At 41.7% G+C, this 13554-nt stretch overlaps 1 protein-coding gene across 2 annotated transcripts in view; it reads left to right on the forward strand.

Moving 5' to 3' along the window:
* The window catches only part of fbxo28 (F-box protein 28), a 38194-nt gene that overhangs the window by 22046 nt on the left and 2594 nt on the right, over nt 1-13554 (forward strand). For both annotated transcript variants that reach the window (XM_061911113.1, XM_061911114.1), the window contains 2 exons: nt 3960-4098; nt 4545-4740. In XM_061911113.1, the coding sequence (XP_061767097.1) occupies nt 3960-4098; nt 4545-4740 (335 nt within the window). The remainder of the gene's footprint in view (nt 1-3959; nt 4099-4544; nt 4741-13554) is intronic.

Consider the following 13554-nt stretch of genomic DNA (forward strand, 5'->3'; position numbering starts at 1 on the left):
CTCTGCATGTCAACATCTACGTTCGTGCCACACCTACAAAATGGCCAAGCAACCATTTCAACATCAACACCGTATGAAAAAATTAGTCAACAACAGAAGGAGATAACGTCCGCAGTAAACTACCACATAGTGAAGGACATACACTATTTGATTTCCTATTATGCAGCTCATTTTTATTTGATACTTATTGTGAATTATATTTATATAGCGCTTTTTCTCGGGTGACTCAAAGCGCTTTACATAGTGAAACCCAATATCTAAGTTACATTAAAAACCAGTGTGGGAGCAGGTGGGTAAAGTGTCTTGACCAAGGACACAACGGCAGTGACTAGGATGGCGGATGCGGGAATCGAACCTGCAACGCTCAAGTTGCTGGCACGGCCGCTATACCAACCGAGCTAAACCGCCCCATCGAAATATTGAAATATCTTGTGTGACATCATGCAGAAAAGTGCACTTTATTTGTTTTAAACTATTGTAGTGGCGTTCTGTACAAAAAGTGCACTTTAATTTAGTGTTGTTTTGATATGTCATGTGAGTGACATCATGCACAAAAGTGCACTAGTAGCTTTTTTTAAAACGTCTCTGACAATCTTGCACTTTCTGTTTTGGAAATGACATGAGTGTTTGTGCCAATGCATAATAAATACAGTTTTGGTCAATTGACTTAGTTGTGATTTCCCTCTCTGCATGAAAGTTTAAAATTAGCATGTATTAATGCAGTATGAGCAAGAATATTTTAATGTAGACACATAGAGTAATCATATTGGTGTGATTATATGTATCAACTGTTAATTCAAGGCTAAGGCAAAATATCGAGATATATATCGTGTATCAGGACATGGCCTAAAAATCTCGAGATATTAATAAAAGGCCATATCGCCCAGCCCTAGTTTGAATTTTTAATTACCTAAAAACCGTCAGTTATTAATGCATTTTAGGCAACACTGCTTACTTCATAGAAACAGACTCACAGCAGCGCCGGCGCACGCGCACTAAGTCGTTTGGCTTGAAACACGGCGGAAATCCACTTCACAGATTTTGCTCCGTAGATTTCTTTCAAAGTAAACGGAGCCGAGCGCTTCATTTCCTTGTAGTCTCAGCGTGAGTTCAAGAGCACACTGCTGCTATTAGGTGGAGGCAGGTGTGGACAATATTGGAGACAAACGCATCGGTCCAACGATAAAAGTATTTCGGTGAGGAGAAAAATATTTGATGTTGCTTTCATTTTCTGAACACACCACCCTGCTGCTGTGACTGAGCGTTAATGACGTGAGGAAACATGCAGCAGGCGATGTGTCAGTAACGTTGCCACAACTTGTTTATAAAATCTTTAGATTGTTTACTGGGATGCTCACTCGTATTTTTTTAGCTGCTAACTTTTGCATTGTTTACATACTAGCTAACATGTTTTGTCTTCTCTTTGAATTAAACAAAGGCTGTGAAGATTGTGTATTAGATGTGTGAGGTATCACTCCTGTTTATTTTTGTTAGCCAAACTGTTGTGCTGAAACAGTTGGCATTGTTAAAGAAGAACAAAGCTTGTTAATTAGACTTTATCAACATTAGTCAAACTGCTTTGTGTTTTATATTGAGATCAAAAAGGAAACACGTTTTTACATTTTGTGTGTTTGTTCATTTCATAAATGTATTACTTTAAAAAACATTCATGTGACACAGCATTTTTTTTTTTAATTGTGTATAGTTAATTCATTTACAATAGATTTCTGATCAAACTCTTAATGCATCTTTCCCAATACAGCATGTACATGTACAAAATATAAAAATAGAGATAAAGGCGTATTGTAATGAGAAAAAGCTGGCACATTGATACTATTAATGAACAAAAAAAACAAATATTTGTCTTTAAATAATTGATAACGTTTATCAATAGCCTTTTTATTAGACATTACAAATTACATGATGGCATCACATTCACAACCCAACAATGTTTTACCTAACATAATGAATTGAATAATCCTGATTAATAATAGTCATTTCACTATGAATAAAAAATAATCTGAATTATTATTTCGGCCATAATCGTGCAGCTCTATGTGTAAGACTAGATCTCATATATGAACACACTATTTTTATTTACATGGACAGAAAGTGCAATTATGTCAGGTACTATCTTGCAAAATTTCTTACATTTGTTTGTTTATCTCCAATGTCCATAACGTGCTATCTTGCACAATTTTCACTTTTATTTTTACTTAATTTTATTATTTTTTTAATTACTGCCATATTACTTTATTTTTAATTTTTGTGTTTTCATACGCAAATTAAATTTCTACTTGAGGTACAAGTACACTGTTCTTATCTATAATAATGTTTCTTTTTCAAAAGACATCATGTTTATGTTAATGTTTTTTAAAGTAAAAAAATAGGTACATTTTGAAGATCCATCCATCCATCCATCATCTTCCGCTTATCCGAGGTCAGGTCGCGGGGGCAACAGCCTAAGCAGGGAAACCCAGACTTCCCTCTCCCCAGCCACTTCGTCTAGCTCTTCCCGGGGGATCCCGAGGCGTTCCCAGGCCAGCCGGGAGACATAGTCTTCCCAACGTGTCCTGGGTCTTCCCCGTGGCCTCCTACCGGTTGGACGTGCCCTAAACACCTCCCTTGGGAGGCGTTCGGGTGGCATCCTGACCAGCTGCCCGAACCACCTCATCTGGCTCCTCTCGATGTGAAGGAGCAGCGGCTTTACTTTGAGTTCCTCCCGGATGGCAGAGCTTCTCACCCTATCTCTAAGGGAGACCCCCGCCACACGGCGGAGGAAACTCATTTCGGCCGCTTGTACCCGTGATCTTATCCTTTCGGTCATGACCCAAAGCTCATGACCATAGGTGAGGATGGGAACGTAGATCGACCGGTAAATTGAGAGCTTTGCCTTCCGGCTCAGATCCGTCTGTCGATCTCACGATCCACTCTTCCCTCACTCGTGAACAAGACTCCTAGGTACTTGAACTCCTCCACTTGGGGCGGGGTCTCCTCCCCAAACCGGAGATGGCATTCCACCCTTTTCCGGGCGAGAACCATGGACTCGGACTTGGAGGTGCTGATTCTCATTCCGGTCGCTTCACACTCGGCTGCGAACCGATCCAGCGAGAGCTGAAGATCCCGGTCAGATGAAGCCATCAGGACCACATCATCTGCAAAAAGCAGAGACCTAATCCTGCGGTTACCAAACCGGAACCCCTCAACGCCTTGACTGCGCCTAGAAATTCTGTCCATAAAAGTTATGAACAGAATCGGTGACAAAGGACAGCCTTGGCGGAGTCCAACCCTCACTGGAAATGTGTTCGACTTACTCCCGGCAATGCGGACCAAGCTCTGGCACTAATCGTACAGGGAGCGGACCGCCACAATAACACAGTCCGATACCCCATACTCTCTGAAATGACATTTTGAAGATTTCGAGCATATTTAAAAATACAGTGATAATAATGATAACCGTTATAAATTTGGTCACAATAACCGTGATAAGAAATTTCCATACCGTGACATCCCTACAACCTGTAATTGCTCTCTGTTCGAAAAATTTCAATTGATCAAACCCTTTCTAACATTCCACACTACAACATAATACATATAGGATTCATGCTAATATTCCGTTCAATATTGATATCCCCTAATTCTAACAGATCCGAAATCGGCATTGTATCGGAAGTGAAAATGTATCATTACACTACTATACAAAGTTATATTTCTATTAGCCTTCTTATTGCTTTAAAGGACTGATTGCTAATATTGGCAGTGCATTAATGATAACTTTGTATGTACCAAATAATCTTAGGTACTAATGGGCCTAAAATATTTGCCTTCTTCCATCCATCCATTTTCTACCGCTTGTCCAATTCTGTAAATTAAATGTTTCAAAATATGGAAAATCGGAAGTGAAGTAAAAAATGTGCGGCTGTTGAAATAAAATCAAGTGTTTCCTTTTTTTTTTCCAGACGTGAGTCAGAACGTAGAAATCATTCTCTGGCTCGTCATGCTGACATCCTGGCTGCTGTGGAGACACGCCTTTCTCTTCTAAACATGACCTTTATGAAATATGTTGACTCCAACCTCTGCTGCTTCATCCCTGGAAAGGTGAGCGACCCTATTGGGCCAGTGAAATATTTCAATATACCCGCAATGTTATTTATTTGTGTTTTGGTAAAGATCTGTTGTTATGGTTTTTTCTGCATAACAATATGAATTTATAGCAATAAAAACAGCATACCATGTTCAGATCAATTAGAGAGAGACATTGATATAGCAGTATGTATAATGTTTTGCTTGATTAGAATGTTTATTTCATTTATGTACAATTATCATGTAGTTTTACTTTCTGTTAATAAAATACATTAAAAATAAACACATAATTGCAAATGGTAACCTATCATGTTTGTTTGATTTTTAGACTGTAATAAATCTGATGAAAAATGCCAATAATTAGACAGGCCCTATATATTGTCTAGTATGGAAACTGTTCACATTTAACTTATTACTGATTTTATTGTGTCATAAAGGTCATGCATTGTTTCTGTTTTCAGGTAATCGATGAGATCTACCGTGTGCTGCGGTATGTGAACTCCACCAGATCTCCACAGCGAGCTCATGAGGTTCTCCAGGAGTTGAGGGATATCTCGTCCATGGCGATGGAGTATTTTGACGAAAAGATCGTTCCCATCCTGAAGAAAAAGCTACCAGTAGCCGACTTGTGCAGCCGCCTCATCGGTTCTACTCCTGGTATTTACCTTCTCCTTATTTTTACTTTTTGCCAGATAGGTATCTTCCAGCTTTCTCTACATTTTAGATGGCAGAAAGTGATCGATCTGCAGTTGTAATACTGCTTTTGTTTACTTGTGTTTTATTACCGGAGGCTGCTCATATCATCGCAGGAGACTTTAATCATGTTAACCTGAAAGTAGTGCTCCCCAAACTACACCAGCATGTAAAATGTGCCTTTAGAGGCAAAAACACACTGGACAAGGTTTACTCCAACATTAAGCAGGGCTACAGAGCTAAACCATTAGCACACATGGGCCAGTCAGACCACATATCCCTGCTACTCATCCCAGCATACACCCCCACCCGGATAAGTGCTCCCACCACAACAAAGACCATAAACACCTGGCCTGAAGGTGCCACTGAAAAGCTGCAAGACTGCTTTGACACCACTGCGTGGGAGGTCTTTGAAGACTACGCCCTGGAAAAATACACATCAGGAGTACTGGGCTACATCAAACACTGCACAGACTCTTTTACTGTGAATAAGCGCATCCGAGTTTATTCCAACACAAAGCCGTGGATGACGAGAGAGGTGCAGAGGCTGCGGAAGGAGAGGGACGCCGCGTTCAGATCTGGCGATGGGGAGCTCTACAGCACTGCCAGAGACAGCCTGAAGCGTGGTATCAGGGAGGCTAAGGAGGACTACAAAACAAAGATTGAGGACTGCTTCCAAAGCAACGACTCCAGGAGGGTATGGCAGGGGGTCCAGCACATGACCAACTACAGGCCCAGCAACCTCCCGGCCGGCAGGGGAGACCCCCGGCTGGCAGAGGGAGCTGAACTCCTTCTACGCCCGCTTTGAGGTAACACCATCGGAAGCAGTCACACCCCACTCAGTAGTAACACCTCACCCAACAGCCACACCTCAATCAGCAGTCACCTCACTCGGCAGACCACAGCAGCCTCACCCTTTTCAGTGACGGAGCACGAGGTCAGACGCACACTGAAAGCCGTGAACCCGAGGAAGGCTGCGGGACCGGACGGCATCTCCGGATGGGTGCTGAGAGACTGCGCTGATCAGCTGGCTGGTGTCCTCACCGACATCTTCAACCGGTCCTTGTCCCAGGCCACCGTCCCATCCTGCCTGAAAACCTCCACCATCATCCCGGTCCCCAAGAAAAACAGTCAGCTGTCTGAACGACTACCGGCCAGTGTCACTCACTTCCATCACAATGAAGTGTTTCGAGAAACTGGTCCGGACCCATATAATCTCATCTCTACCGCCCGCATTGGACCCCCATCAGTTTGCCTACCGAGCCGACAGGTCTACGGAGGACGCCATCGCTACAGCTCTCCGCTCCATCATGTCCCACATGGAGGGGGGGAGCTATGTACGGCTGCTATTTGTAGACTTCAGCTCTGCAGTGTTACCAAGCTAGCAGACCTCGGAATATCCACCCCTACCTGTCTCTGGATTAAAGACTTTCTGACCGACCGCAATCAGAGGGTGAGGATGGGCATCCACAGCACTCAGCCTCAGCACCGGCTCACCTCAGGGCTGAGTGCTGAGACCCCTGCTCTACTCACTCTACACCCACGACTACACAGCCACCCACCCCGGCAATCACATCATAAAGTTTGCCGATGACAGAACGGTGGTGGGCTGCATCTCTGGGGTCGACGAGACGGCATACCGGGACGAAGTGGAGCAGCTGGCAGTGTTGAGTAGGTGGAACAACCCGAAGCTGAACCAGCTCAAGACCCAGGAAGTGATCTTGGACAACAGGAGGAGAAAAACTACCATACAGCCCCTGTACATCGATGGGGGCTGTTTGGAAAGCGTCTCATCCCTACGCTTCCTGGGAGTTCATCTAGAGGAGGACCTGTCCTGTAGGACCAATACCACAGCCATCGTCAAGAAGGCACAGCAGAGGCTCTACTTCTTGAAAGTACTCAGGAATCAACACCTGAGACAGGATCTACTGGTGTCCTTCCACCACTGTACTGTGAAAAGCATCCTCAAATACTGCATCTGCGTATGGTTCTGCAGCTGCACAGCAGCAGAGAGGAAAGCTCTCCAGATGGTCGTCAACTCGGCCCAAAAAAATCATCGGGTGCCTTCTCCCCTCCCTGGAAGAACTGTACAACTCCCGCTGCTTGAAGAAGGCAGCCAATATACTCAAGGACCAGACGTTTCAGAACCATGCGAACCCGCACAAATAGACTCAAGAACAGTTTCTACCCCTGGGCCATAACTGCACTAAACGCAGCTGAAATGTAAAAAAAAAACAAAAAAAACATCCCCATGTGCAACATGAGGAAGCCACCGGTCAATCGCGACCCGGAACTGTGCAATCATTGGTTACATGCCAACCAGACAATATTTACCATATTTATTCACATATTTAATCCACAATAAAAAGCCTGCACAGCATAGGAAGTAGGAAATACTGACTCCCACCCCCTCAGCACACTGGGAATCAGCATTACTCCTCTCTAGTAAGTTTACTAGTCACTTTATACTTTTTATTGTCTTGTTTTCTACATTGCCTCTTAGATTGGTCTTAGGCCATATTGTATCTTCCATATTGTGTATATTGTGTTGTTTCTGTATATTGTGTGGTTTCTTCTTTTTTTTTTTTTTTTTTTAAATGCAAAGCACCTCAGGGAAGCAACTTAAATTTCGTTGGACCTGTACATGCACAATGACAATAAAGATTATTCATTCATTCATTCATTACTTGTTTTTTGTATGTTTTGTGTCCCATGTTTGGATTCAACCATCATGCTGGAAATTCAGCATTAGCCATGTGCTAGGTTAAGAAAACAAACAAAAGACAATGTAGTGGGATCTACTTTTTCTGGTAATGGTATAAGGAATCCATTGTTCCACCATTTAGTTGTTGGGAATGGTTGAAGGTAAATCAGTTTAACTGGTGGTAAGAGAGTCCAGTTTTTTGTTTTTGTATAATGTGCTCCCAGCAGCTAACGTTAATGTTTTCACGTCAGCTGGACCCCGATCGTAAAATCAGTTAAAATAGCTACTTCTGATAGCTGAGAACAGGGTTTCTTCCAGATTGCCCATATAATTCCGACTCTGGGTCCGTGGTCAATATGATGCAATCATACAATTTGTATGATTTTTGATGATGCATATATTTTCTTTTTAAAAAAGCCAAAAAAATTGTAAACATATTTTAAAAATTCATCTGTGTTATCAGTAATTAGTATTATGTATATTATAGAGTTTTACTCTTTTTCACTTGTTACTGCTAATTGTACAATGTGACACGAGGGGTACCCATATCCCAAGCGGGTCTCCATGGTGATCAGTGTTGTTGGAAGAAGGTGGGTTAGTGAAGTCAGCAAGTTAGAGCTGTAATTTCGGGTCAAAATTTGGCTTTAAGGGCTTCTGGGTCAGTCTGTGTCGCGGCTCGAGGAGCCGCCGGAGCCCTGGTGCGAGCGATGCCTCTGTGTTGTCGCCAACATTGGCCCACCACACACTTTCTGTCCTTGAAGGAGCACCTCTGTCCTCTTAATATTAGCACATTCCCCATTTTGTAGATGGCTGTCAGCGGGTATCAGAGATCTGCGGATAGGCAATTATATCATCCGCAACCGCATCACCAAAGTCGTCATCCACCCGCCGTCCACCCGAACCAACAGTTTTATCAGAACTGCAACCGCCCGCTGAAATACATCCGAGGTAGGCCACCTTTACCACTCTCAGAGCTATTTAAACTCGTTTTACAGAGTAATGAAGACAATTGGAGCCACCAACGTTCTCGCGAATATCCAATTGGCGTTCATCATGCTGACAATAATAAAGGCGTGCTGTGAAGCCATTGCTTTTGACTCTTTCAACAACATGTACAAACCGATTGTTAGTCTGGCAACATGCTGTGTGCAGCTTCCACAATCACACGTACAAGATTGAAAGGCATACTGGGTGACACAGAGTACACTGATGGTTGTGATACAAACAACTTTAACACTTACTAATATGCGCCACGCTGTGAAGCCACACCAAACAAGATTAAAACATTTCGGGAGAACATCCTCACAGTAACACAACATAAACGCAACACAACAAATACCCAGAATCCTTTGTATCCGTGACACTTCCTGAATATATTTTACACCCCCGTGCCCCCAACCCCGCCCGTCTTACCGATTTTATACAACCCGCTAGCAGGTTGTATAAAATAGTCAGGAATTGTCATGGATACAAAGGATTCTGGGTATTTGTTGTGTTGCGTTTATGTTGTGTTACTGGGCGGATGTTCTCCCGAAATGTGTTTGTCAATCTTGTTTGGTGTGGCTTCACAGCGTGGCACATATTACTAAGAGTGTTAAAATGTTTTATACCACAACCATTAGTGTACTCCATGTCACCCAGTGTGCGTGTTGCCGCGGAAGCCACACACAACATGTTACTGGACTGACAAGCAGATTGTACATGTTGTAGAAGGCGACAAAGCCAGTGGCTTCATAGCACACCCTAATAATTATTAACTGGGTGACTGCCGGCAGTCATTCTGAAGAATATTAGCGTCTCCTATTGTCTTCTTCACTTTGTGACACGGGTCTTAAATGGCTCTTTGAATGGTAAAGGATACCGATCCCAGAACATTGTATATCGAATATTTCCGGATGGTTCAACCGCCACCCACCTGAATCTAATTAAAATCTATTTTTTCGCCACGTCACCCGTCCGACCGCGGACTCCGCGGATGAGACTACAAACCGCGCATCTCTAGCTGGTATATCTCAGATATATTAAAGTAAATCCACATAAATCAATTCATTACCATGAATTGATTTACGTGGACCCCGACTTAAACAAGTTGAAAAACTTATTCAGGTGTTACCATTTAGTGGTCAATTGTACGGAATATGTACTGAACTGTGCAATCTACTAATAAAAGTTTCAATCAATCAATTGCGGACATGCTGCTAATAATTGCGTGCGTCCTTTGCTTACATCATCACAACATTCCATCATCGAATTTTCGGTGCATCACTAGTGAATAGTGTGTATGTAATAGCCAATATATCAGGGATCGACAGCACCGTGGTACAGGGGTTAGTGCGTGTGCCTCACAATACGAAAGTCATGGGTTGGATCCTGGGCTTGGGGCCTTTCTGTGTGGAGTTCTCCCCGTGAATGTGTGGGTTCCCTCCGGGTACTCCAGCTTCCTCCCACCTCCAAAAACATGCACCTGGGGATACAATGATTGGTGACACTAAATTGGCCCTAGTGTGTGAATGTGAGTGTGAATGTTGTCTATCTGTGTTGGCCCTGCTATGAGGTGGCGACTTGTCCAAGGTGTACGCAGCCTTCCGCCCGAATGCAGCTGAGATAGCCTTCAGCACCACCCGCGACCCTGAAAGGGACAAGTGGTAAAAGATGGATGGATGGATAGATGATTATCTGCTGTGCCCATATTTGGCATTTTGAAGTATATCGAATTGACCTCTTTAATCAGTGTCGTTAAGTTTTGTTTTTACAGCAGAACTTTATCAGTAGATACAATATACACACATAAAATATCAGTATTTATTATAAAAAAATTAAAATAGTGAAATAGATTGTAGTAACCACTGCTGCGGTCTCCTAAGTTGGGCGTGGCCACAATCAATTACATCTAGGGGAAACCATGGACAGCTAAAACAAATTCTGTTTGTTTTCTCTCAATGAATTACATTTCTGTTAGGATCCACATATTTGTCACATTCTGATATACTTTCCCATCCTGATTGTCCTTCTGTTGGAAACCCACTGGGCGCTTTAGAGAGTTGGGTGCACAGTCGGCAAGAAAAGCATTAGTAGTATAGAAACGGGCGTCACTAGACCTAATACTGTACTGGGGCACACCTGGGGCACAAATAATTCATGTGAGCATGCAAAGCGCGCAAGCAAAAACATTTTTAGCACTTATTTATCATAAAAAATATGTAAATAGTGCTTTAAACTATGAAATCATATCAGATTATGTTGTATGGATCTTTGATGAACCACCTGAAATTAACTATTGCATTTGACCTACTTGTGCACTTTTTTACTCCAGACTTCTAAACTGCTACTGGTAAAAGCAAAAAGGAAGAGCAATGAATCTTTTTGAAATATATATTGCAGTAATCATCTGGAAATTTAACATCTACAAAAGTAAAACAAAAAATAAAGCACCCCTACAACTCTGGGTTCTTTTATATTATTTAATTTCCATTTATGGCAATGTGGCTAATCCTATTTCAAATACACAAAACTACAAAATATACACAAAACAATAAAGCCACAGTAGTAGAATAAATGAACAACTGTTGTGTGTCTGTTCAGGGAATCATTTTCTGAGAAGTAAACTGTAACGTCTCCTTTTCATTTTTGCAAAGTGGTCAATCACTCTGGACAGACATGGAAATATTACAGTAACTGTTATACAGTTGACCAGTGGTTCCCAACTGCTGGGTCGTGACATAAAAGTGGATTGTGTGTCATTTTCAGTGAGTCGCAGTCACGTGTCCATGAAAAAAAAAAAGTTTAGGGAGAAAAAAATCAAATTGTGGCAACAAAACCAGATATTTTTAGCCATTTTTCTAGTGACTATTAGTGAGTATTTTAGCAAAAGGCAAACCGACTAACAAGTTGGAGGAGGACTCAGGAGACATGGAAATATATATTTTTTAAAATCTAAATGGGGGAACAAAACCCGATATTTTCAGCCATCTTTCTGAAAACAAATACAAAAATGTTACTATTTTTTCTGGAAACAAAACCAGATGTTTTAACTGTAGCCATTTTTCTGGTGACAAAACAAGATTATTTTAGTCAAAGTCACAGCGATTAACAAGACAAGTCTACTGTGCTATTTTTCTGTGAAATAAACTTGAATGATTTAAAAATTTGGTTCACGACTTGATGATATGGAAAAATGTTTTTCTTCCTGAAAAATGTTTTTCTTCCTGAAGATAAACCATTTGAGAAGCACTCAACTCACACATGCTTACTCCAAATCATCATTGATGCAGAACCAGCAGACAATAACCAACATTATGTTTCATGTTCATTGGAAATTCCCCCGACAGCTCGTACAGCAAATGAATATGTTTGTCTTGATACAAGGAATAACGTTAGCTAACTTAGCATCAACTTAAGACAATGATGTTGCCTAGCTAGCTAGGACTTCACTTACATCTCTCATTCCTCGCTGCTTCTTCTCTGCTGCGGGCCAATAACTTTCTTAAATCCATCTAGGAGTAACAGTTTGAGTCAAATCAAAATCAAAATATTGTAATTAACAAATTGTTGTTGGCTAACGTCACCTACCTCACGCAGTCATTCGAATCCCCCCCCCACCCCCCCGCCTCTCTCTCTCTCTCTCTTTCTCTCTCTCAACCGAAGTCTCGAACCACACGTGAATAAATTACCATATTAAGTAGCCATGTGCTCACTGTTTCGTGGAGTGAATACAGTAGCAATCAATTACCATACTAAGTAGTATTGCGCTGTTGTCTATGTTATGTAGACTTAAAACTCTGAAGCGTTTTTTTTTTATTGGTGAAATTTTTACTGGGGCACTGCAGATCAACAGTGGGGCACGTGCCCCAGTGAAATATGTCTGGCGGCGCCCCTGGTATAGAATAAGATGGACTATTTATTCCACAATAAGGAAATAATGTGGTTGCAGTGCTGCTACAAAAACTAAGTTAAAAGTCACATGAAAACAAGAAGGAATCATCAAAGAAAACAAAGGACATAATATACATTGAAAGAGTACAGACCTGATGCAACCAGCTGCCACTTCAGCCATTACTACATATAGCTACAAAAGTAAAACACCACAAAAAAACTTGCGCAACAAATAATACATATTGTGCACATTAGGGGTGTAACGGTACACAAAAATTTCGGTTTAGAGGTCACTGTTCAGTTCATTTTTGTACAGTAAGAAAACTAAATAGAAATGTTTGGGTTATTTATTTACCAAATTTGTAAACAATGGCTTTATCCTTTTACCATTGGGAACACTATAATAATTCTGCCAACTTTAATCAATGTTAAACTGCCTCAGATTGTTGCTCAGATTAAATAAAATGACAAAACATTTCTTCTACATAAAAAAGTGCAACATTAAACAGTTTCAAGTCAACTCATCATGCTTAATCTATCACAGCATTTGGGAAGACTGTAGTTGATTTTTTTTTCATGTAAATGTTATATTTTTATCAACATGTGATAGCAGGGACCCTGCCATTCAAAGCTTTCCTGTCCGTAAAACACACACACACACACACACACACACACACACACACACACACACACACACACACACACACACACTGCAAAATGAGCTAACGTTACGTTGAAAGCTAATTAACCTTCACCTCAAGGCAGAACTGCGAGCAAGCTGAGCTGCAGTTTAAGTTTCTAGAAGGTCAACGGGCTCATAGTGATGTTAGTAGTAGTTGACTGGGAGGTGTTTATTATCATTTGGGGAGAGTACACTGCCTTATGCTCACCTGTTAAACACCTATCTGCTCGACGCTGAAGCATTTACTACATGCGCTCTGAATATGCACTGGTAATTGGCTGTTACCGCTATATATGTAACCAATCAGATGGTTGTGTGGGTGGGACAATGCTGGGTGCTGATACAGAGGCAGAAGAAGCAAAGCAGCTTTTTAAGACTTTAGTTTATAAACTCGTTCGGTACACCCCCGTACTGAACCGAAACCCCTGTACCAAAACGGTTCAATACAAATACACGTACTGTTACACCCCTAGCGCACATACAAGTGCACCATGCTTAGACACGCAACACAACATGACAA

This window comes from Nerophis ophidion, linkage group LG09 (genome assembly GCF_033978795.1).
Source record: "Nerophis ophidion isolate RoL-2023_Sa linkage group LG09, RoL_Noph_v1.0, whole genome shotgun sequence".
NCBI lineage: Eukaryota > Metazoa > Chordata > Actinopteri > Syngnathiformes > Syngnathidae > Nerophis > Nerophis ophidion.